Here is a 26146-nt window from a genome sequence, read left to right as displayed (position 1 = left end):
ACTCGTTTGTACTTTTAGTTCTTGATCCTTTTTTGTATTATATTGCTCAAAATGTAAAAAGTTAGGATACCATTTTTGATCAAGACAGATCTTAATCCTAATAATATAATATATTATCTAAATAAAAAACATTCAAATCAGCGAATATGATAACCTATGGAACTATAGCAACAGAGTCAAGCGATAATATTTTTCTTAAACCGTTTTTCTATGACTAAACATATACATGGCATATAAACAGAATTTTTCAAACATTGTATGCGACGAGCAGGTCATTTCGTCATTCTTATAAATTCTTGCAATCGCTGAATAAATAACTACGTAATGGCAATTGTTAAAAGTTTATTGGCAGGAGTCTATTAAATACATAATTTTAATAATGTTACTTGATTTTTACTGACGATGACCGCATTTACGGTCAAAACGTCTAAAAATTCATAGTATATTGTTATTATCTAAAGATTGTTTATATCAGCACGACGACCTAGCTCTGCTTCTATAGCCTTTAACAATTGTTTGTTTGATTTAAAATCTAAAGAACATTGATTCAACGTACTATTGTAATTTTTAAATAATTAATATTTTACTTAATATGCTATTTTATACACAGAAAGAAAAATTTTCGCTGTTATAGCTAACCATGGTTTGCTAAGGCAATATTTACTGTCGTAACAATAAATTTATGATTACAGCAAAACGATTTGCTGTTGTTCTTAGTACATTTTAGTAAAGTAGCAAAACATGCATGTCTATCAGAATCACATCGTATAGCAACATAAAAATAGTTATCGGATCTAACCAATATGTTAGTGATACGTATAGGTAGTACACTTGGTAGCTAATTATGTAGTTATCTAGAATAACTTTTAGCTACTAATTGTAAGTTTTTTTTTCCTTTAAAGTATATTTTGGATATAACAAATGAAATATTTATAAATAATTGCAGATAAAATGTTTGCTGCCCATATATTACGACGTAATTTACTATATGCATTTTTTTATCTACGACAACTATTTTTCTCCTGTAAGAAAAAACATTCAAAGCAGCGAATATGATAACCTATGGAACTATAGCAACACAGTCAAGCGATAATATTTTTGTTAAACTGTTTTTCTATGACTAAGCATATACATGGTATAATATAAATAGAATTTTTCAAACATTATATGCGATGAGCAAGTCATTTCGTTAGTCTTATAGAGTCAGTCTTATAAGTTCTTGTAACCGCTAAATAAATAATTACGTAATGGCAATCGTCAAAAGTTTATTGGCAGCAGTCTTATTACTGCTCACCAGCCAAGGCGTTTTCCTTCAAGATAATGAAACAGTAAATGATCAAATAGTGCAAGATGTCAACGAGAATCGATTTTGTCTACGACAGAATGTTGTGCCCATCCATTACGATATAAAACTAACACCACATATTGTGGAAAATAATTTTACTACTAATGGCGAAACGAACATCGATGTTGAAGTGCGAGAATCGACGAATGACATCGAATTGCACGTTTTAGACCTCACAATAGACGAATCGCTGACAAAGCTAATTCGCAAAGGCGTAGATGTAAATTCTAAATCGGAGTATGTTCCAAAGCAGCATATATATAACTTTGAAACACAAATTTTGACATTACAATTTGAGGAACTATTGGATCCTGCAATGTATACGTTGCATTTTACTTTCACGGGTATGATACGCGCGGGTGATTATTGGAATCGCGGATTGTACAGAAGATTTTATATTAACGACAAAGGACACAAGACGTAAGTAATTATTATAAAAATTGATTTAACCCTTAAAAGCGTAAGTGAATTTCTCAGACCCCATATGAAGTTTCGAACGCTTACTGTGTAAAGACGGAATGAGATAGGAGGTTAGGATCAAGATGTAAAAAAAGTTTGAAATTTTCTCTTTCAATTGATATGATTGATCAACTTTTTTGGTCCACTAGAATTTGAACGACACGGCAACAAAGTTTTGTTAGGGTTAATGCGACCCATATAATGTGTAGGTAAAATTTCTTTGTGAGTATTTTACATAAAAAAGCTGGACCAAATACGTTCAAACAGGTCGGTTCGCAGATGTTACTCGCATATGCTTTGTCTAAAGTTGGAATACTATAAAATGCTCTAGAAAAGGGACTTTTTCCGAAATATGTCATGAAACACATCAATTTTTAATTTTAGACACGATTTAATCAAAAATACCTCATATTCGTTTTGTTACATAAGTACATTTTTTAATAAAAATGACAATGATATAATTTTTTTTAAAAGTATGAATCTTTAGCTTTAAAACGCCGTATTGTAGGGTCCTTAAAAGTTTTTTGGTGCGAAGATATGATTTTTTGAAGGTAAAGTGAATTTTTGACCAATTTCTTATTTTTGCTTAATGATTTTTTCCTTTATAACGTCACAATAAACTATTTTTCTTGCAATGCTGATTGTGCAGTAACACATCTGAGATTCTGAACTTTTATTAAAAGAAGAATTGTTGCAAAATATTGATTGTAATCAAAGATATAGCTTCTCAAAGTTGGAAAAGTCTCTCAGACCCGAAAATGTGTTTCCCTATTTTAAAGGATCGGTGTGTTTAAGGGTAAAATTCTTAATAATAATTTATGCGAATGTAACGTTATTTGCTAATATAACAAGATGACATAAATATGAAACAAATAACTGCAAATAGAAAACACTTATTGATCTACATGTATTGTATGACATAAGAAGTAATTGTGGCTCAAAAAGTTGTGGATCAATTCTGTATGCTAAAGTCCCAAGGTCAAATTCGACCAATGAGAAACATTTAATTTTATTCTATCGCTTTTTCGGAAGGCAATCGTAAACTGCAGAAAATATTTTGCCATAAGGACCTTTTTAAATTAGGCCAGTTGGAAGAGGCCTTGAATTGCAAATCTCTCTAAATCTGTGTAAATTTTAAATAAGCGTACACCCAAATTACGCTAACGGGTTACTACAACTCTAATAAAAGATTAAGGACTGAGTAGAAAATTGTATAACAAAGAAAACGTATTTTCTGCTAATTTATTAATTTTTATACTTTTAATAAATATTTATGTTATAGTATTTATACTCATAAATTGAACACCATGATCGTCATGTTATCATATACTAAAGACTTAAAACTTAAAAAGTTGTATACGTGGAAACATTAAACAAAAGGAATAAAATGTTAAATAACTGATATTATTTTCAGTAATATTTAATTATTTCATCCGTACTCTGATTCATATCTAATTATTAAATTACATATTAAACATTTATTAGATCTATCACTTTCTTGCAATAATTATAGGAAAATAATCGATACAGTGACGTACCACATTGTTTATGAATTATATATCATAACAAAAACTAAAATAAAGCTTTGAAAACATAATACAAGTAAGACAGTGTTATGTATTAGTTGTATTACATATATTACTATAACAATTTTTATAATATTGTTTCAAATTTTACAATTACTTCGGAACTTTAATGTGCTGATAAAAATTGGCTTGTAATATAATATGTTTTAATATTCAAAAATCTATAAAAAACATTGTGTTCGATTTAATATAATTAAAAAAATCATTATTTTATAAGACTGTTATTTATAAAAATATGACGCATCGATAATCTGGTGAAAAAGGAAAAGTACGGTAATATGATTAGCAAGAAAAGTAATATTAAAAAATTGGTTTAATTTAAAATATACAAAATATTTTGTTACAAAATTGCATAATTTTAATTTTTTATTTTTTAGAATCTTTTTGCGTTCAAAAACATTCAAAGTATCTTTAGAAATATTATTTTTTCCCTGTTTAACGTTAACCCTTTCATGCCCTTTTAACCCTTTCATGAAATTAGCATCCAATTCATGCTATATTAGAGATTTTCAGAGACGCTGATTATGAATATGTAATTAAGATTTCAAAATTCAAAATAGCGGATTTAATCTAGCAGACCAAATATCACTTTCAAACCCAACAAAATTAAGTACATTTGTCCGCCATATTAAAGAACGATGGCACTTTAGGGCCGAAATTTGCCCATAACGGGGAACCTGTGAAGTTGGTATATTTTTATGTTTTTGTGTCTGCTGAATATACAATTTAAAATTGTCCAAAGTTCAGGGAACTTTATGAAAATACGATATTTCTACACAAAAACCTAGAGTGCCTGCATTGAAAGTTTAATTACAGATTCATTATCAGTTACCCCAAAAATCCTTAGAATACGATTTGATCAAATCCCAAAAAATTTTACATTTTGGTCGCCATATACAGGGTAATGCTTGGTGATTCATTATGTTTGGAACAACTATTTACCATAAGAGATGACTTACCGACTGCACTCTATGTAATTTATATGGAATGAAATCAGTAAGTCATCTCTCATGGTAAATAGTTGTTCCAACCATTATGGATCACCCTGTATATCGGATCTAGTGACAATGTGGCATAAGGAGTTGCGAGTTTGATCTCCATGCCAAAGGTTAAAGTTCAAATCCATCCAGAACAGCATCACTTTAATCGATTTAGAAGTAATCGCTACTTCTCCAAAGGCAAAAGCCACCGGGAGTAACTCTGTTCATGAACATTTTTGATGGACCGTTCGGAACAAGCGTTGAAACTGTAGGTTCCATATATCTTCAGATATATTCAAAAAATATCGCCTACACGCTAACAAGCGAATGATACGGGAAGAAGAAAATATTGGATCCACCATTTTAAAAGTAAAACGAGATTTTTTAAATAAATAGCTCTTATATTAGCTTTCAAAATAAAGCTAGAAGAATAACGTTATCTTAATTTTTGTAAAAAATGTATATATTTTTCACTTTTACACTATTTTACGAATTTTTAATACAGTATATACAAATCAAGAAGAAGGGCGGAGAGGAGAAAAATCCTAAGGGTGTTGACTTTTGTGAAAAGTTTTATCTTCTATTTTTTAAAAAAAGTTTAGAAACACAGTCTTTTAGAGTGACAATCGATTTATCAATGAAATATTTCGATATAAAAATTTTGATTAAAAAGCCATATTAACAAAATTATGTTTTTGTATAACTTTGCATAACTTAGAATATATAGAAATAAATATATAATTAAATAACAAAAAAAAACGCTCGCGTGAACATGCATATGTGTGATAATGCGCTCAAGTTTAGAAATGATTAAATGCTGAAATGTATACCTTAAGAAAGTTTAGAAGTACTCAAAAATCAAAATACTTTATGATAATTGTCAGTTATTGCTCATTGACATATTAGCACCACTAAATGTTCGATCACAATATGAATAATTCTATAAATAATTATTAAAATTCGTAATCTAACAGAGATAATAGGGGTAAACGTATTGTTCACAGTACATATAATATACCCCCTTCTTCTCTCCCTAGTAGCAATTTACTGCAAGTCTACTGCAAGACTTTTGCAGTATGATCTGCTTCCTCATTCTGCTCAAGTCCTCCGAAAAATTTTGTAAGGCAGATTCTTGCAAAAGAAACTTGCATATATCTGATGCAAGTATTGCAGCATTTTGTTTACAGACTCCAATTAGCGAGAAGAATCGGCTTCAATTAAATTCGATTTCTGCAGCAAGTATCTGTAAACAGAATTCATATACATGTCATTGCACAAATCTTTCTGACAGACTGTCAGCAGGACTATAGTGAAAATAATCTTTTGCACATCTGAATCAATTTTGCTGCATTTAAGTGCACGCAGATTTTGCCGGATTCTGCTCTGCAGAAATTGTTACTAGGACTATTAATAAAGTTTAATATCTGAGAAAAAAAAGCATGTCTCTTTAGAAAACCTATGTTGGTATTAAAAATTTTCCTTTATATCATTTGTCGACACAGAAATATATCATGTTTAAAATGTAAAAAAGAAAATAATAAATTTATAGGTGGTTAGCAGTAACACATTTACAACCAACTAGTGCGCGAAAAGTATTTCCATGTTGGGACGAACCTGCCATAAAATCGACCTTCAAGCTTTCTATCAAGCACTGTCCTAATTATACAGCGTTATCGAATATGCCATCCGTGGGATCAGAAATTGACGAAAGCGATGGAAAATTATGGACATATTTCGAAACAACTCCTGTTATGTCTACCAATTTAGTGGCATTCGTGATTGCTGATTACGATTATGTTTCAAATTTAGACGGTAATATCAAAATATGGGGTCCAAAACACCTTCTTTCTTATGCCGGACATACTCTCGATATTGCCGAAAAGATAATGCAGGAACTTGAAAAATTCACCAATAGTACTGTTCGTGTGCCGAAAATGGATCATGTTGCCATTCCACGTTATACCACTAGGGCCACTGAAAATTGGGGTATGATTGTCTATCAGTGAGTATAAATCTTCCATCGGAGGAAAATTTTTGAGAAGATATTTTGATCTAACGTTTTGAAAAATTATGCATTTAAAAAATTTTTTTAAATATTTTATTTTTACGGAAACACTACTGTGTAACAGGTAGGCTTTTCAAATTGTACGCATGTCTCTAAATCTGTATACATATATCATCACATTCATTTTCTTCCCTCTATATATAAGTATAAATAAATAAATAAATATATAAAATTCTTTAAAGAGCAAAGTGACATTTGTCAGTACATAGCCATTGTTATTTAAAGCACTTCTTTTATTACTTTATCACGGGCCTGACAACCTTAAACATTAACAATTGAACTTTTATTGCAGAATCACGTGGATGCACGCTGATTTGTAAATCTTTATAATATTAATTAATTTCTGATTAACTACTGCAAAAAACGCAAAATGGTACAGGATTTGATAATTATTCACTTTAGACTCAAAACTTAAAACTCTCTCTAATATTGAAATTTTCGGTAATTAATTAGTATACAGGACCAGCTTCGATTACCTTGATCTTGACATATGTTATCAATATCATTATTCTAAGTGAAGCTTATAGCATATGAAAATTATAGCAGAACATAGACATAACATAAAACCAATGAGTGTCTAACATAAAATCGTCATATTGATTTTAACATAAGATCATATTTAGTATATATGTCCTATGTTGTGCTTATGTGATGTTATGCATTTTCTGTGCTATCAGCTTAATCTTCAAAAGCTTTTAGTTGACGTGATTTGTTAAAAAGTTGTCATTAAAATAAGTATAACAATATATTATTTATTTAAGCATTATAATTTCTTTTATTTTCACTATTTGTTGTAACAACATCATCATCATTATTAATAGGGTAGAACATAGATATTATTTTAAAAAATTTATCTTTATAATCATGGTATTGTCGTTTAAATACAAATTCAGCCAAGTAATGATCATAGTGATAACGTTTGATTTCATAGTGTGAAATTCCACATCGAAGAGAAAAGGGGTGAAGTGAGCTTCGTTTTGCGCGGAAAGTAAATGCTTAATCCCCTATTGGGATTTCAACTATGGGCGCCTTAATAAGGTTATTTCACGTTTGTGTTCACACTACTCTCTCATATTTGAGTGTGTAGTTTGAACATAGGCATGGAAAAACCTTATTGAGGAGAACATATTGGACATGAGTTAAAATCCCAAAACTAATGGCGTTTTCAACTGCAGTGGTTTTAACCCAGGTTTGTCGCCATTTGCCGGAATCGTCCAATCAGAACGGACGATCGAAGAGAGAAACATCCGGACGAGAATCATACACAATTGGCATAATTTTTCTCGTCACTGCAAGATTTGTTAAATAGTAAAAGAAAATACAAAAAAAAATCGAAAACTTCAATATTCTAGACCAGAGAAAATATTTCTTCAATTAAAAAAAAAGAAATTACAATAAAATGTCTACATAATTAGAATAAAGGGATATTTACTAATTCTGTATTATAAATAATAATATACATGTCACACAATATTTCCTTATAATTAATTTACTATTACATAATATAACAGATACATCATTATTTCTCTTACAATATACAACTATTTGTATACATATAAAAAATTTTCAGACAAGATTTACTTCTTGGAGACAATAGTTTAAGTAGTAACATACAAAATGTTATGACAATCACTCACGAATTAGCGCACCAATGGTTTGGAAATTTAGTCAGTTCAGTTTGGTGGAAATATTTTTGGTTGAGCGAAGGCATCTCGACATATCTAAAATATTATATTAGTGACAAGGTACCAACAGATTATGCAATCAAAATATGTCATACAATTTTCTTTTGAATATGAATTTATTTTTCTCAGTTTTTCAAAGAAAAGCGATTGATGGATTATACTGTAGTGACCCTGGAACAAGAAATGCTGGATAGAGATTCATGGAGATCCGAGCCAATTCATGTAAATATTACTGGTCACTCAGATGTTGTCCTTTCTAAAGCATATTCTCCTAGAACATATAAGAAATGTAAGAAATTTTTATATAACTCATCATACACGAATAATTATTATTTGTGGAATGTGACAACTTAAGTACCGAAATAATTATATAAAATTGCAGTAACATTTTATCATACGGAAAAACTCAATGTATAACTCGTGTGCAATGCAATGTATAATGAGACGCTTCTTTAAAACGGAATCAATATGTAATCACTAAAAGATAGTAAATAATCACTGATCATCGTAATTATAATTCTAACACTATAAATCAGGAAGATTTTACTAAAAGTCATTAGTTACAGCGTTTTTTAATGAACAATAATGAGGCGTTTGCAAATCGATTAGTACTGTCTATTGGACCTTGTGCCAAAACTCTGTCATTAGTCCACACTGAGTGCGCACTAGTTCGATTAATGAAATATATTAGAAATATCAAGAAAATATAAAATAGAAATATAAAGTGTGAATATTAACATATATAGTGAAGAACAGTGACATACATTAATTCTCGCAATCAGTGAAATTTCTTTACTGTCTTCATGAGTGATATTTTTATTAGTGTAATTTAAGAAAGTATGTACCTATTAAATTAACATTGTTATATATAAAACGTATTATATCAACTTAATTTTTATGTACATAAGTTTTTAATGTAATTATTTGTGAATAAACAATGACGTGTTAAGACGGTAATGTATACTAACACATTTTCCATTAAGGCCCGGTTTTTCATTATCCGGTTATCTTGTGGTTAAACTTAACCTGATGTTTTATCCAATGAGCTTCACTCATGATGATGCCATAGGTGAAGCTCATTGAAACATCAGGTTAAGTTTAACTACAAGTTAACCAGATAATGAAAAAGAAAGCCGTGCCTAAGAAAGTGGCTACATCCGAGTTGAAAACGAATCTCAGTGTTCAATAATAATTTCTTAAATGAATTTATAGAGCTGTGTTCAAATTCCAGCAAATATACTGTGAGTAGTTTAAATGAACCTGTAAATATATATCAATTATGCCATTGTGTCTCGTCCGGATGGACTTACTATGTAGTTATACTCCTGCTCGTGTTTCGACAACAGTGTTCACAGAAATAAATCCGCGCGCACCCCGCCGCCGCGCGGTGGCCCGCATCGCGTCACGTGGTCCGCTCTGCGCCATCATACTCATTATGTTTCTGTTCGTGTAAGACTCAACAAGTCAGTTCACAGGACAGTGTGTTTTTACGCAATGCCAAAGCACAGGAAACGTCGCAATTCTTCGAGGGAGGATCTATCGAGTCCTTCTAGGAAGAAAAGACGTAGACATCACGAGTCAACGCGGGAAAAAGCGCGTAACCCCTCCAACAGCCCGCCTAACCTCTTTGGCCACGCGCCCGGCAATATCTCATCGCAGCAACATGTAAGACTGTTAGAAACTTTTAACGAGTTTCTCGTTTTCATGAAAAATCGAGAGCTTCCAGCAGGAACAGCCGTTCCGCAGAAACACGACAGATCGGCGAATCTAGTTTCTTTGGCGGGAATCTCGACAGATTCAGGCGATGTGTCTCACACTCCCGAAAGGCTCGCAGACGAACAGACGACCAGTAACGGTCGGGGCAGCGAACCAGGTGGGTTTCCTTGTCGACCCGTACGTATGTTACGGCAAAGAGGAAGCACAACCGACTGTTCCGTTCTGCAAGACCATTTCTTTTCCTTTTCAGGGAGTGCTGACGTTCTTAGTCCAGCGAGAACTAACAACGTCGTATTTAACGATACCATAATAATGGATACTAGCAAAACGAACGCTATCGGAGAAACGACGGGCCCAGACTCCTTCGTCTTAGAACTGTTCGGCGAACAAATTCAGCGGCCTCCGACCGCATCATGGCTACCAGGTATTCTTAGCACTGCAAAAACCGACGTTCGCACAGGGCTTAAAAACGAGTTGAGAGACGCACTCCTCGTTAAGTATGAACCGAAAGAGGATCTGGTTTTTCTCAGCCCGCCCAAATTAAATGGGGAAATTCTCCCTAACCTAGGCAGTACGGCTAGGGTTCGAGACAAGCATCAACTGCAGGCTCAGGCTCAAGTAGGAGCATCGCTAAACGCCATCGGCTCAGGTTTTTCAGATTTGGCAAATCTTGAAATCCTTCAGGTTTCGGAAGAAGCGAGAAATGCAGCCACAAAACTTGCGGAGGGCATTCGTCTCTTAGCAGATCATCATTACCGCTTGTCGCAAGCAAGACGAGCATTTATTGTCCCATCACTCAATTTTTTGGCAAAAACGGTATCAGATGCAGCAGTGGTAGACGACTGCCTTTTTGGGGCCAACTTTGCTGAGCAAATTAGTACCGCTCAGACGGTCGAAAAAGTCGCTCGCAAAATGGTCAGAAAATCACAACCACCGACACAGTCAACTCAACGCCAGAAGAATATACAACAAAAATCAAAAAACCCGATGGGCCCTCCTCGCAGAATTCCGTCGACTCATCAACCGAGGAGGGACAACTCTCAACATCAGAGTCGCAGCAGGAGAGCCAGGTCTCATTCCAGACCACGGACACGCCGTTAAATCCGGTAAGGTCGGCAGGCCGATTAGCCTTGTTCGCAGATAGATGGAGACAAATAACCACAAACCCGAAAGTTTTGGAAGCAGTACAAGGCTATAAGATTCCGTTCATCACACCGCCAATACCTCGACCCTCTCTGACGGAACCTTCTTTCTCCACATCAGAGGCCGAGGATTGCGACAAGGAGATAAAACGCTTACAACAAAAGGGTGCGATACTGAGAGTCGAGCATTCAGAAGATCAATTTTTATCTTCGTTTTTTCTAGTTGACAAGGCCTCCGGAGGAAAACGCTTTATTTTAAATCTCCGAGACCTGAACTCATACATCTTTCCTCCACATTTTAAAATGGAAGACTGGCGCACGGTAATACGGCTTATGATTCCGAACGTTAAAATGGCATCATTAGATCTTGAAGACGCATATCTATCAGTACCAGTGCACTCTACTCACAGGAAGTTTCTTCGTTTCCAGTGGAGGGATAGATGCTATGAGTTCACGTCAATGCCATTTGGTTTGGCAACAGCACCATTTATCTTTACTAAGATTGTACGCCCAATTATTACAAACCTAAGAGAAAAAGGTTTCCAGTCAGTAATCTATCTCGATGATTTACTGCTTTTTGGAACATCGACCAAAGATTGTGCGAATAATGTCGATGCATCACTGCGGTTATTTACATCTTTAGGTTTCCTTATAAATTATTCTAAGTCTCAGTTAAATCCGTCATCGCGATGTAGATACCTCGGTTTCATGTTTGACTCTACTCAACAGTCAATAGCCATACCACCTGACAGGAGACAAAAACTTCTATCGCTAGTACGACACATGTCGAGCAAGTCGCACTGCTCTATTAGGAAATTTGCGAGCTTTATCGGATCTTTAGTAGCAGTGTGTCCAGCCGTTAAATACGGGCCTTTATATATAAAGAATTTTGAACGAGAAAAATACTTGGCTCTAAAAACCTGTTCTGGAAATTATTCTAAACAAATGTATATTCCCTGTAATTTAAAAGAAGATTTTGAGTGGTGGACCAAAATTTTTTCAAATACCAAGCAATTCAATATTGTCCGTTCAAATCCATTTACACGCGAAATATTTTCAGACGCATCTCTAACAGGTTGGGGAGCCTCTTGCAATGATCAAAGTACACGCGGATGGTGGTCACCTGACGATAAGTCTCTCCATATTAATATTTTAGAGTTAAAAGCAGCTTTTAACGCACTAAGATGCTTTGCAGCGGATCTACACAGTTGTAACATTTTACTCCGCATTGACAACACAACGGCTCTCTCATACGTGAATAGATTCGGATCAGTTCGGTACCTCCTACTATCACAAATAGCCAGAGAAATCTGGAAGTGGTGTGAGGAGAGAAATATCTATCTCCACGCTTCTTACATTGCCTCTACTAACAATGTTATCGCGGATAGTGAATCCAGAGTTCGAGATGTAAACACGGAGTGGACGCTATCAAATCAAGCATTCAAGGTGATCGAAGAGAGGTTTGGAGATTTTGTTATCGATCTTTTCGCATCAGCAATTAATACAAAAAACGATATTTATATCTCGCGGTTCCCGGACCCAGGTTCATGGACGATAGACGCTTTTACTATAAACTGGCATTGCTTCTTCTTTTATGCGTTTCCTCCATTTATTTTGTTGCCCAAGGTCTTACGCAAAATAATAGACGACGAGGCAACGGGGGTCTTGGTTGTGCCATGGTGTCCTTCACAACCATGGTTTCCCACCTTTCGTCACCTCTTACTTAACGACCCAATTGTTTTTCAGCCATCTCATTCGCTCTTATCATCTCCTTTTAGGGACCAACACCCTCAGTGGAGAAACCTTTCCCTGGCAGCAGGGAAGTTATCAGGGAAGCTTTCCAAGCTCGGGCCGTACCGGCAACAGCATTAGACACGATCTTAGCCTCTCTAGCTAAGTCTACAATTAAACAATACTCTCGCCCACTTCAAGCTTGGTGGAACTTCTGTCAAACACAGCAGATTCATCTATTTTCGCCAGAAGTCAACCAAGTGTTGGAATTTCTAACTCAAGAATTACAAAACGCAGGATCGTATTCTACGCTTAACACTGCCCGCTCAGCAGTTTCTCTCATTTCAAATAATAAAATAGGCGACCATCCTTTAATAAAACGCTTTTGCAAAGGGGCTAGCATTGTAAAACCTCAAAAACCCCGTTATGATTTTATTTGGGATCCAGCCCCAGTGATCGCCAAATTAGCAAAAATATTTCCATATGACACTATGTCATTAGAAACCATTACTACAAAGCTTGTTTTGTTACTAGCACTGGGCTCAGGACAACGAGCGCAAACGTTGTCAGCCATCAAAATTTCGCAAATTATGTTCGCGACAGAGAAAGTCGTCATTAGAATTCCGGACCGAGTTAAGACGTCTGCCCCAGGGCGTCCGCAACCAATACTTACCTTCGCCCGTTTTTCTGACCGCCCGAACTTATGTATCGCCCATATTTTAGAACACTATTTACGAATCACCAAAAACTTACGCGCAGCGCAATGTGACAACTTATTTATAGCTTGCAAAAAACCTCATAAAGCAGTTGGCGTACAAACTTTAAGTCGATGGTTGCGCAAGGGACTAGAGGAGTGTGGAGTGCGGAGCGAGTTGTTCTCGGCCCACAGCACTCGACACGCCTCTACTTCATTGGCAGATAGAAATGGAGTTACAACAGACTTAATTAAACGTGCGGCGGGATGGTCAGGCGATTCCCAAATCTTTTCAAGATTTTATAAGCGACCGATTCTTAATCCGGAAGACTTCTGTAACGCGGTCTTTTCTACATAAACACCGTTTAGCCTTATTTATGTAAACCATATTATACCTAAGCTTGCATTTCGCTTTTCCACACGTTATGGCGAATCCTTTTATTTTTAGTTTATGTTACAAGGTCTGTTACAAATGATATTTTATGCGAAGTAAAAGTTGTTCTCGGTATAAACACCGCCGAGTATGATAGAGACTATATAGTGATTTAGAGTGAGGCAAATCTTTCTTTGAACATCTACATAGTAAGTCCATCCGGACGAGACACAATGGCATAATTTGAAGATTAAACGAACTTGAAAAGTGAAGTTCGATCTTAATTATGCCTGGGTCTCGTCCGGATGGACCTTCCACACCCAAAAAGGAAATATAGGCTTACTTGCCATACTTCCCTTTTTTGCCCTCCCAAGATTACGGCTCTAGATAGACGATTTGCCTCAACACTTTGAAAATAATGAGTATGATGGCGCAGAGCGGACCACGTGACGCGATGCGGGCCACCGCGCGGCGGCGGGGTGCGCGCGGATTTATTTCTGTGAACACTGTTGTCGAAACACGAGCAGGAGTATAACTACATAGTAAGTCCATCCGGACGAGACCCAGGCATAATTAAGATCGAACTTCACTTTTCAAGTTCGTTTAATCTTCAAATTCTTGAAATTATTATTGAATATTAAGACCCGATTTTGCAATGTAGTTTTTTTTTAACTTAATTGTGTAATTATTTGTGTTCGCTTTAAGTGTTCAAACATTTTTAATAAAATTATAACAATTGTTATAAAAAAGTTTTTGTTAAAATATAAATATAAATCTGTATAAATCTTATTTTACTTCATATTATATATTTGTCTGCTTTTTAAAAAATAATTTCATATTATGCTTCTCATTTATTAGCGGCTTTTCTCCTGCGAATGGCATCGCAATTCTTGACAGAAGATGTGTTTCGGAACGGTTTAATAAAATACCTTCAAGCACAGTTAGTGTACAATAAATTTTTAAAACATTTATTACTTTATTATAACTGTTATATGGAAAAGGAACCAATAATTTTACACATATTATTAATTTTTAGCGAATATAGTAGTGCTACACCAAACGATTTATGGAAGACATTACAAGACGCTCTCGATGAGTCAAATGTACCCCATGATGATTTTAAAGTAAAAGAGGTAATGAACACTTGGTTTGATCAGGCATGGTATCCTCTCGTTACTGTTCATCGAGATTATACTACAGGCGAAATCAGGTTGACGCAAGAAATATTTACACATCCGGAAAACAATTCTAACTATAAAGGAAACAAGGAGGAAACATGGTGGATACCTATAAATTTTGCAACGCAAAGTAGCTTGGACTTCTCGTCTACGTTAGCCACTCATTGGCTGAAACCGCATGACGAGGATACAATAATCGAAGGAGTGAACACTAATGACTGGATTATTGTAAATAAGAATCTAACAGGTAAAAACATTTTAATACGTATATTTTTTTAAATTGAAATATAAAACCGTACTCTTAGTATTTGAAATCAATATGTGGAAAATAAGCAGGTTAATAAGCAAGCTGGGTTAAAACGTTATTTATAAACAATGGTTTAATAGACAGAACATAACATCAAATTTCGACTGTGCACTGTGTTTATCCTCAGTGATAAACAATATTTAAAAAGCAATTAATTTTAAACGCTACAAACAGAATTAAATGGTATTTTTTTACCAATAACAGTCAGCACCAGATGTTATTGTGCAAATATTTATTAATTGGAACTATGAAAAAGGGCGTTCATATGACGCAAATTACATTATCCAACCCTAAGGTTTCGACTCAATTTATTATGAAATTAATGTTTGTTTTTTCTTTCCTCATTCTTTTATTCCTAATTTCTAATTTCTGTCTAAATATTTACATTACAGCTTAATAAATAATTCTTTATACTGTCTTCTTTATACAATCTCCTTGTATTAAGAACAGTAATCATAGGATTCCAATTAGACAGTGCATAGAGTGTGAGATGTTTGTTTTTTCGTATTATGACGACGTATTTGTCAAATTGTGTACAGATTAAAAACGTCAAATTTGATCTCTTACAACTTTTACTTTTAAAAGTAGAAATAGTAATTATGGTAATTATATATATAATATACTGAATTACATACACACACACAATTTTTACAAATTAGTTTAATGTAGGCAGAATTAATATAATATTTATCAAGAACAAAACATACACTTAAAAAGACAAGAACATCGAGCAATAATAAAAAAAATTTTAAATTAACGCTCGCAATATTCCGAATTACTATTTCTTCAATTGAAATCATACTTACAATTAGTGTCATTGAGTGAATAAAGAGCAAGGATGCCGTGAGTCTGAGATGGATTAATATTTTCATAACAATGTGTAAAACCATTTGAAATGTCTCCGTCAGTATAAAGAATTATTTATTAAGCTGTAATGTAAATATTTAGACAGAAATTAGAAATTAGGAATAAAAGAATGAGGAAAGAAAAAGCAAACATTAATTTCATAATAAATGTCATATTAATAAGAAGAATTTAAAAGTGTGGAAAACATGGTCATTACTTTATAAAAGAAAAAAAAATCGAAATAATTAATTTAAACAATAATAAGTTATGACGAAATTAAAACACAAGAATAGAAGGCCTTTGTCACAGCGGTTCTTAAGAGGATGCTATAGTGACGGGAATTACCGACACATTACAGTGTTCATTAATTTTTGAATTGGTTCTACAGATCACAAAATCCTTTTACAGAATAAAAGTACGCACCAAAACAAAGTGCGGGCTGGTAAATTTTACGAGAAAATCGAACAAAAAGTTAAAAATTTATTTATTTTTGGCTCGTGGATCTGTCAACCGAGGTTAACTTTTGTCATTTACTAATGTTCTGTAGCTCATATGTATAAAATGAGACCAGGCCGCACTTTAGAAAACTCTAACGAACAACACTGACTGTATTCCATTTCAGTCAAAAGCCTAACGAAAAAGTTTAACATGTAAACAGCTGTACGTGTACAAATTTCGCATAGCGCACGTAAACAATGGCAAGCAGAGTAGTGACTGTAGTTGATAGGTCTTTTCGCAGATGGCGAAATAATCGAAAAACAAATACAGATCTATGCGATGGACAAAGAGCGATAGCCTGGTTTCCCTCGAAAAATAACCTGCAATGCCGACGTCGAGGAAGTTCTTTGGTCACTATAGCACCCTCTTAATGCCAAATAATAATTTTAGGCTTTCTAATCTTATGTACTCAATTTAAATCAGAAGAGAATAAAATTAAAGTAATCAATTGTCACATTAATAAAAGAAAATTAAAATTAAATAAGTATGATCATAGATTTAAGAAAAAAAAAAAAAAAAAAAAATTAATTAATACCGTGATAGCTTTTGTTAAACTCAAAGTCGGAAAGAAGAAAAGAAACAAAGTTTAAAGTTAAAATCAAAAGAAAAACAATAACAACAAACGCATAAGGGAGGAAGGAATGTTATGGAGAGGAACGAACAAGGATTTAGGAAGGAAAGATGAGGTTGATGGATTATTATTCTTTGTGTAAAGAAGATGTTTAAATCTATTGTTAATAGTATAGAAAATGCAAATAGTCGGATCATCAGATTAATCGAATTCCTCAATTGTATGTTAATCAATGAAATTTATTAATCCATCTTGCTTTCACAGCTTGACCATTCTTACACCTTACTCACTCACTGATGCTAAATACAATTTCAATTAAAAAAATAGTAATTCCTGAAGGTGGTAAGCATTAATTTTAATTTTTTTTGTATTGCATTTAAAATTGATTGCTTTTGAAATAGTGTTTGTCAATGAGCAGGGGCGGTGACTTACGAATCTGCCAGATGTCGAGAAGCGAGGAAAGGGGGAACATTGAACACATACTTTAAAATACATAATATTGACAGATAACAGTATTTTTCAAAAATTTTTATCACTTGTAAATTGTTTAATACTATCTTTTATTAAACGTATGCTTAAAAATACACAGTTATTAGAATTGTTTTTAAAAAACTTTTTATCATATTCTTTATCATTAAATTATTGCATATTATTGCACGTAATATCATAGTATTACTACGCTATTTTAAAGCAAACGTGGCACTGCGAATTTTATTTCTGCGAATGAATTCATTCATCAGTGAATCCATATTTAAACTTTTTACGTCAGAGTGTACATGTAACACTGCTGTGGAATTGAGTAGGATTGGCAGCATTGTGGACCGTAGATACGTTTTCAATCTCCTTAATGCTGAAAATGATCTTTCTGCAGTACATGATGTCGCTGGAATTGTGAGCAGAAGTTTTATTACTTTTGTGTATTCTGAAATAAGTTTTCTCACAGTCGGATCTTGTTGTAGAATTGCAACCACATCATTTAACCCTTAAACACGTAAGTGAGCCTGAGAGACCCCGTATGAAGTTTCGAACGCTTGCTGTGTAAAGACGGAATGAGATAGAAAGTTCGGACCAAGATGTAAAAAAAGTTTGAAATCTCTTCTTTCGATTGATATGGTTGATCAACTTTTTTGGTCAACTAGGATTCGAATGGCACGGCAGCAAAGTTTTGTTAGGGTCAATGTGACCCATATAGTGTGTAAGTGAAACTTTTTTTGTGAGTATTTTACATAAAAAAGCTGGACAAAATACGTTCGAACAGATCGGTTTGCGAATGTTACTCGCATATACTTTGTTTTAAAGTTAGAATACTATAAAATGCTGTAGAAAAGGGAGTTTTTCCGAAATATATCATGAAACACATCAATTTTCAATTTTAGATACGATTTAATCAAAAATACCTCATATTTGCCTTGTTACATAAGTACATTTTTTAATAGAAATGACAATAATATAATTTTTTTTAGAAAATATGAATTTTTAGCTTTAAAACGCCGTATTGTAAAGTTCTTCAAAGTTTTTTGTTGCAAAGATATGATTTTTTTTAAAAAAGTAGATTTTTACATGTCCAAAAATACCCCATATTCTCCATGTTACATAATTATACTTTTTAAAAGGAATGACTTTGCCAAATTTTATTTTGAAAGTGTGACTCTTTAGCTTTAAAACGCCGTATTTGAAAGTTCTTATATGTTTTTTGTTGCAAAGATATGATTTTTTGAAGATAAAGTGGATTTTTGATCAATTTTTCATTTTTGCTTAATGATTTTTGTTTTTATAACTTCACAATAAATTATTTTTCGCCAATGCCAATTATGCAGTCACACTCCTGAGATTTCGAACTTTTGTTTAAAAAAAAATATTGTAGAAAAGTATTGATTGTAATCAAAGATATAGCTTCTCAAATTTGAAAAAGTCTCCTAGACCCAAAAATGTGTTTCCGTATTTTACAGGATCGGTGTGTTTAAGGGTTAAAGTCGAGATCTTTATGTTTCTTGCTGTCAAAAAACATTACTCTGTGTAATCTTAATTTATCAGCATCAAAATCAGTCTTATAGACTGAAACGATGCGTTCAATGTCACTTTCATCCTGGCAAATGGCAATATTTTTGATCAGATTTAAACGATCCATGGTCCTTGAAGAGAATCTCTCATTTAAAGATACGATGACTTGATCGTATACTTCAAAGTAGATTTTTTTTATAATGATCCTTCGGTGTATGAAACACGTGCCCGCTAACTGCACCTTCATTTTCTAATCGCCTTGAAATCTTGCGAACTCGAGGTAATTTTGGTTCTTCTAATCCCAGATTATTGGCATAGTCGCTTCATTCCACACGGTTTCGAAACTCTTTTCTCTAGGACAAAAGCTTCCATGATGGCTTGCACTTTACCATGCGCTTCATGGACGTTTAGATTCGATTTTTGTAAACTCGCATTCAAAATTTCGATTTTGTCGAAAATAGCAATCATAAAGGAAATGCCATTTGTTATATGGAACCACGGCAAAGAAGAAATACATATATAATACTATTATATGCTAATATATATATACAATATCGTACACAATGCAAATATGTATACTATACTCTCTAATAAGAATTAAAGTGTATGTTATTTAAATTGAATATTTGTACCTGGTCGGACAAAATTGCATTAATGCAGGACTGTCTTCTGATTGAAGATTTTTAAATTGTGCAAGCCGCTTAGGGGAGTCGCGAATGAAGTTTATCATCTTTTTTACACTATCGATAAAATTTTTTGCAATAGGTACTCGCTCCATTCCATCTTGGACTACTAGATTTAAAGTATGGGCATTGCAATGTACATATACTGCTCGAGGCTCTACACGCAGAGAAAAGATTAGCCAACAAAGCTAAAATGTAGTAAGCCTTAAGCCGTAAGAAATTGACCAATCATAGTTGAATATGAGGAGAATAATCGACCATGGTCAATTTTTACGATTTAAGGCTTGCAACATTAATTGTAGTCCGGGACTAAGATATTGAGAAATAGCTGCCACTTTTTTAGCTACACGTGTTAAAACACACATTTTATTGTAGCTAATAAAACTGTATTTTGCAGCAAATATATTTTATCTTTAATAGTCAATTTTTAGCACTGATAAAAAATATCGAACTAGCTACTGATATTTAATTACCACTTCTAAGTCATTTTTTTCCGTGTACTTTCTTAATATGAGCTTGCAGTTCTGTGATTCGTCCACTGACATTCGCTGCTCCATCATAGCACTGTCCTCTTAAGTTATGGATGTCTAAATCGTACCGTGCCAAAACATCTTTCACTATTTGAAAGAGTGTTTCGGCTGTCGTGCTGTTCGTTTTAAAGAAGCCCGTAAATATTTCTTCGACTATTAAGTCATCGTCCACAATTCTTATCGAGAAGGATACTTGTTCCGATCGTGAAATATCCGAAGTTTCATCAATAATAATTGCAAAAAATTTAACATTTTAATTTTGTTGAGTTGCTTTTTGATTACTTTATTTGCCATTGAATGAAGTATTTCGTTCACGCTATCATGGTGAATCCATTTGTATGTTTTTTGATTGAGCCATCTATTTAATATTGCGACATCTTCAGCTCTCAGTTCTAATAGCTTTAATAAATTTGATGACTCATTAGTTTTTCCCCGGAAAGCTAAACCTTGCCGCGCTAAATAGCTGATTGTGGAAAATATTTTCCGTAGAGCTTCTCGAGCATCTGCCATTTCCTTTTGCTTTGCAATAGACAAATGGTGGACAACTGTTTCCTTCTTCAGATTCAATAAAGCAGTTATAGCAGCAAGATGAAATTTACTTCTTTCGTGAATTTTAAAACGAGTTATTGCGTTTTTCCAGCAACGGAATCCCTTTTTTACGAACGCTTCTTTCGTACTTACAGCATGAGAAGTTGAAGGCAGTGGTAACTGTAGAGTTGAAGCTTCCATACAGATGGTACAAACTGCTCTTTAGTCTGCATTTAATTTTAGCCACAGAAATTCTTTTTTCCAGCGATCATAGGCTTTAGGTGGTACAATATTACTATTACCTGTATCGCGAAACATTCATAGACATTACATTTATTTGATTAAATTATTGTTTCTTTAAATAGATACGTTAAAAGGACAATAAATGAGAAATATATATTACAATAATGTTGAATCAAACCTGCTTTATCTAATTTTGTATAGTTTTCTTGGTTTTCTTTATTATCACTTTTGTCAGAATCTAGCTTCAAAATTTTTATTGAACTGGACTCTACAGTTTCTGGGCTCTCATTGGAAAAATCTACAAAGTTGCAATAATTAGCACAATTATAAATTTAATTAGATAATAGCCGTGAAAGAAAACTAAATTTTATTTTTATTTGTTTTTTGTCCGACATTTTTGTGACAAACGGTTAGTTTGGGAATGCACGCAATTTTTTCTCGAACACCTGAGTTTGTACTGGTACTGCTAACATTTTCAGGATCATTTGTACCTGTAACAAGCGCAGCCTTCTTTTGTGATATATATTTATCCATCATGTATTATACACTCACACTTTTACAAATAGTGTATTGCAGGCCACAGGGCTGTCACTTACGACCATGAATATTCGTGACTCGCTGTTCGCTGGGAGCGCACCGATGCGTTCCAGCCGAAATCGTTTAACTGTTCATAAAAAAAGTGCAATATATATATATATATATAATTCAGAAAAAAATTTATTTAATTTTAATCTTGTTTTTCGGGATTCTAGGTGTGGAATTCCATACCTGAAAAAATCTTAGGTGTGGAGTACTCCATACCCACCACCATAAAGTCACCGTCCCTGTCATTGAGGATGACCACAGTACACGGTTGAAACGTTTAACGTTATGTTCTGTCAATTTAACCAATGCATACAAATAAAATTTTGATCCAGCTTGCTTAGTAGCCCTACTTTTTATATATTATGGATATATTTATTTTAAATTACTGCGTTTTTCATTACTATTACGTTTCTAAAAATTTAATTGTGATTAATAGATGCACATTATAAGTCAGTATAAAAATATTAAGATTATTTGATTAATCAGTCTTTTATATGTTTTTATTCCTGATAAAAGGATTTTATCGTGTAAATTATGATACAATCAATTGGCAAAGAATCGCTGCTTTTCTTAATACTGATAATTACCACAAGATCCCAGTTCTGAATCGTGCACAAATTATCGATGACGCTTACTACATGATGGAGACTGAACGGCTTGATTCTACTACTTTCGTTGAAATTATGAATTATTTGTCACACGAAACTGATCCTGCGCCATGGTTCAGTGCCATTAAAAACATATTTGAATGTGGAAACTGCTGGCAATTACCCGAAGGAGAAGCAATCCTTAAGGTAAAATATGTATATCACAGGTTATGATGATACCGTCACAAAACTAAATTAAATTAATTTGAATTAATAAACTTAATAAGAGAAAAAAAACATTTAATTCTACGAAATAGATTGTTATGCATTAAGTCTCTACAATTTAAATTAATTATTAAGTAGTTGTCAGGAAAATAATAAGTTATATCAAAACTTATCTATAATTTGCTTGAATTAGCTTAATCATTATAAAATATTTTTTTAGCCATATTTATCGAATTTGATGCATAAACTATTTGAACATATCGGCTTTGAAAAGAATCCTGAGGATGACGTTTTAACTACAGAAATTAGAACGTACCTTTTTGAACGTGTTTGTATGTATGGATTTGCGGATTGTCAAGCAATAATTACTTCTAAATTACTTGCATATATGGAAGATCCAATCGCAAATAAGTAAGTTTGTTAAAAGATACATATACATTTGAAAAAATTTGTTTTTATTTTAAATTTTAGCACATGTTGTCAATGACAATGACAAGATTTTATAACCATTTTTAATATAGAAATTTACTAGCAAATTAAGACTAGTAAATTTTAAATTATCACTTTTACTTAATTTATTGAACTTTTGTATAATTGTAAGTTGCACATAACTCTGGTCTTATTGATTTAACATGTATTTTGCGTTGTTCAATATAGTCAATACTGTTTAATTACAGTATATTAATAGCGTGCAACTTCGAGTAGCTATTTTATAAAAGATATTATAAATTATGATAATTTGTTTGCAAAAATTATAAGTATTCTTACGTCCGATATTGACGGCCTGACATGGCTTGCCGAATATCGATATTGGATTGATGATCGGCCGTCGACAACTGTTGACTGTCAGTTGTTGTCTTGCCGTTTCTAAAGTCGTTATTTTATAAAGTCTGCCTCTTTATTTCTCGTGCGCAAGTACTATTGTAATTTCGCGAGTGCGTGAGAGCAATCATACGCTCACGGACGTAACAGTATATAATTAAATATTTCTGATTTATAGCATATTAGCATTATATTATACTAGAAAACGAAGTTTGCCAAAATAATGAAGTAGTACAATGAAGTGAAATAAAAGTATTTCTTAAAACATGTATTTTTTATAAAATTCTTTAAATTACGTTTATTTTTCTTTCTTATTAGTCCACCTTACCATCACAAACAGGTACTTTGCATTGGTCTCAGGAAAGCAAATGAATCTTTTTGGGATCAATTGTTACAAACACAACAGAGAACATCAAATTTTCATAAACAATTTCTTGGTTGTTCGAAGAATCTGCACATTCTTGAAAGACATTTAAATTATCTTTCTAACGATACAGAAGAACATCGTGATTTTACTCGAAACATGTTTCAATATTTTCAAAATACTGATGTAGTGCTTGAACTTGTTACTACTAATTACGAGAAGTAAGTAAAATTACGTTATATATACTGTAAAATTATTTGCAATGTTTATGTTAAGAAACATAATTATATAATATAGTTATAAAAGATATTATAAAAAGTAGATATATTTTTTTAAATGCAGGTTTTATGTATTCGTCAAAATAAGAAAGCAAATCTAGATTCTACAATAAGAAAGCAAATCTAGATTCTACAATAAGAAAGCAAATCTAGATTCTACAATAAATGTCTGAGATATGGGGTAGTTTATCACTATAAGAGATACTTTAAGCATAATTTAAATAAAAGAAACATATCTGCATTTTTCCTTGTAAAATAATAGGCTTTTATTACGTTGTTTAGTGTTTAAAACCTATAGACGAATAAAATTTTATTGTTCCTAAAACTTACAAGACGTACTGATACCTGCATGCTTAATACTATTAAGAAGTGATTACTGTACAGTTATTGTAATTAACAATTAAATTTAAGAATATAATACTTCAAAATTCTTATCAGTTTTTTGGAGAAGAGAGTTTTTATGCTTTAAATGTTTCTAAACATCAAAAAATTACTAAATTATTATTTTAATATTGTTAGATATTCGGGAATTATGTAATAAGTATTAATTACTGTTTAAGTCTGACGAATGTGTAATGTGCTGTTTACATAAGTCGGAAATTGTAAAAATTATTATTCTACATTAAGGTTCGCTGATACATTCTATCTCATATTTAGATTTGTTTTTTTTTGTAACAGTATAATACCTATAGCAAAACAACTATTTAAGAGGATGTTATCTTTAGTAACCAAATTAATCTATAAAATAATAACGTTTAGTTGTTAAAACAGACCTACTCCAATTATCTCTTTAAATATATAAATAATTTCTATTACAATAATATTGACATTTATCTTCTAAAATATATGTTTTTATCATCCCTACATATGATTAAAATGTATATTAAGGACAACAATTTTTACGATCTGTTTTAAATGTATTGTTTAGAATAACCCTTTAGAACAATTAAAGCAATTTTTAATATATTTTGCAGTTTTAAACATGATCCAGATATTGTTACTTCGCTCATTTACAATAGTTTCACGGAAGAAGAATTTAACAAGGTTAGATCATTATTTAACATTTTGTTTCTTAATTATTTTTTAACTGTAATTATAAAATATTTTGTTACAGATAAAAGCATTTGCTGAACAACATAATAAATATTACGAACAGGATTTAACAACAAGGAAAATAAGGTTGGAAGAACTGAGAAATCATTTGCCGAAATTCCTAGGTGCTTTGGAAAATAAACAATCCATCTTAAAATAAATAATCCATCTACTTAAGCAATGATATATCATAATAGGATTTGATGCACGTATAATAAAATAAATAAATATACAAATTGTGAATATATAAGAAAGAATAAAATTATTCCAATACATATTATTACCGTATATATTGTATATTAATATTATTAAACCATGTTTCATAATTCACAATTTATATAATATTAGTCTTAGATTTTAACAAAATTTTAAATGCTTAAATTTCTAAAATGCATTTTTATTTTTGTGATATATATAATATATATAATTCTAATTATAAAATAAAATTATCCGAATGTCCCCCAAAACTCTCGGATGTATTCCAAATGATTCTTTATGCTACAAGAAACAACTGTTTCAACAAAACTGCATCCAACAAGTATGTTACAGAATATTAAAATTAACGAAAAGGTACTTTGTCGTTCCCAGGCAGCTTGCACCTTACTCGTTTGTACTTTTAGTCATTGATCTTTTTCGATACATAATCTCTCGACATTTGCGCGCAAGATCTCGTTTACCGTACCGCACAACGTCCAAACTAACTATAAACTTTCAGAAAGAACCTGAATTTTTGATTCTCTGTCCGCATTGTGTAATATCGCTCTAAGTCAATTTCCACTTAAGGATTAAAATATCGTCACTATCGTGTGTATTCTATGTCATTTTCTATTTAAGAAGTTAGAATAATTTCGTTAACACTTATCGTGTAAATACAAACTCATTTTTTATTTAAGAACTTGGAATAATTTCAATAAAACTGATAGTGCAGTTTCTAAGCCATATTCTTAAAAGAATTTATAATAATTCAGACCTAACACAGAGCTAATTTTCTAACAAAGGAACATAATCAAGTGTCCCGCACCGATTTTAATG

The 26146-nt window shown here is 32.6% G+C and overlaps 2 protein-coding genes across 5 annotated transcripts; both read left to right on the top strand.

Annotated features, from left to right (window-relative positions):
• Positions 1–1247: 1247 nt before the first annotated feature.
• On the top strand, positions 1248–25402 carry LOC105201062 (aminopeptidase Q). Of its 4 annotated transcripts, XM_039448967.1 has the most exons (11): positions 1248–1765; positions 5920–6372; positions 8006–8180; positions 8250–8409; positions 14635–14716; positions 14813–15201; positions 22263–22540; positions 22779–22969; positions 23699–23965; positions 24997–25066; positions 25137–25402. In XM_039448967.1, the coding sequence occupies exons 1-11, from the start codon at positions 1248–1250 to the stop codon at positions 25272–25274; spliced, it is 2721 nt and encodes a 906-aa protein (XP_039304901.1). In that variant the 3' UTR covers positions 25275–25402. The 4 variants fall into 4 exon arrangements, 2 of the variants coding, with proteins under 2 accessions (XP_039304901.1, XP_039304902.1); XR_005574725.1 differs by lacking the exon at positions 25137–25402 and having other exon boundaries at positions 23721–23965; XR_005574726.1 differs by lacking the exons at positions 24997–25066; positions 25137–25402 and adding an exon at positions 24087–24423 and having other exon boundaries at positions 23721–23965.
• Positions 8540–14468, top strand: LOC120357712. Its single transcript, XM_039448972.1, has 2 exons — positions 8540–9993; positions 10087–14468. Exons 1-2 carry the CDS (start codon positions 9615–9617, stop codon positions 10935–10937), a joined length of 1230 nt encoding a protein of 409 aa, XP_039304906.1. The 5' UTR covers positions 8540–9614; the 3' UTR covers positions 10938–14468.
• Positions 25403–26146: the final 744 nt, after the last annotated feature.

This window comes from Solenopsis invicta, chromosome 5 (assembly GCF_016802725.1).
Source record: "Solenopsis invicta isolate M01_SB chromosome 5, UNIL_Sinv_3.0, whole genome shotgun sequence".
NCBI classification, from domain to species: domain Eukaryota; kingdom Metazoa; phylum Arthropoda; class Insecta; order Hymenoptera; family Formicidae; genus Solenopsis; species Solenopsis invicta.
The sequence above is the reverse complement of the archived record's forward strand: the minus strand, read 5'-3'. Positions and strand labels throughout refer to the sequence as shown.

What these genes read in the sequence shown, in the direction of transcription:
- LOC105201062 (XM_039448967.1), top strand. Translation starts at nt 1,248, where the DNA reads ATGGCAATCGTCAAAAGTTTATTGGCAGCAGTCTTATTACTGCTCACC. An exon ending in GAAGATCCAATCGCAAATAA is followed by an intron (nt 22,970 to 23,698) that starts GTAAGTTTGTTA and finishes CTTTCTTATTAG; the next exon opens with TCCACCTTACCATCACAAAC. An exon ending in CGGAAGAAGAATTTAACAAG is followed by an intron (nt 25,067 to 25,136) that starts GTTAGATCATTA and finishes ATTTTGTTACAG; the next exon opens with ATAAAAGCATTTGCTGAACA.
- LOC120357712 (XM_039448972.1), top strand. Translation starts at nt 9,615, where the DNA reads ATGCCAAAGCACAGGAAACGTCGCAATTCTTCGAGGGAGGATCTATCG. An exon ending in CGGTCGGGGCAGCGAACCAG is followed by an intron (nt 9,994 to 10,086) that starts GTGGGTTTCCTT and finishes TTTCCTTTTCAG; the next exon opens with GGAGTGCTGACGTTCTTAGT.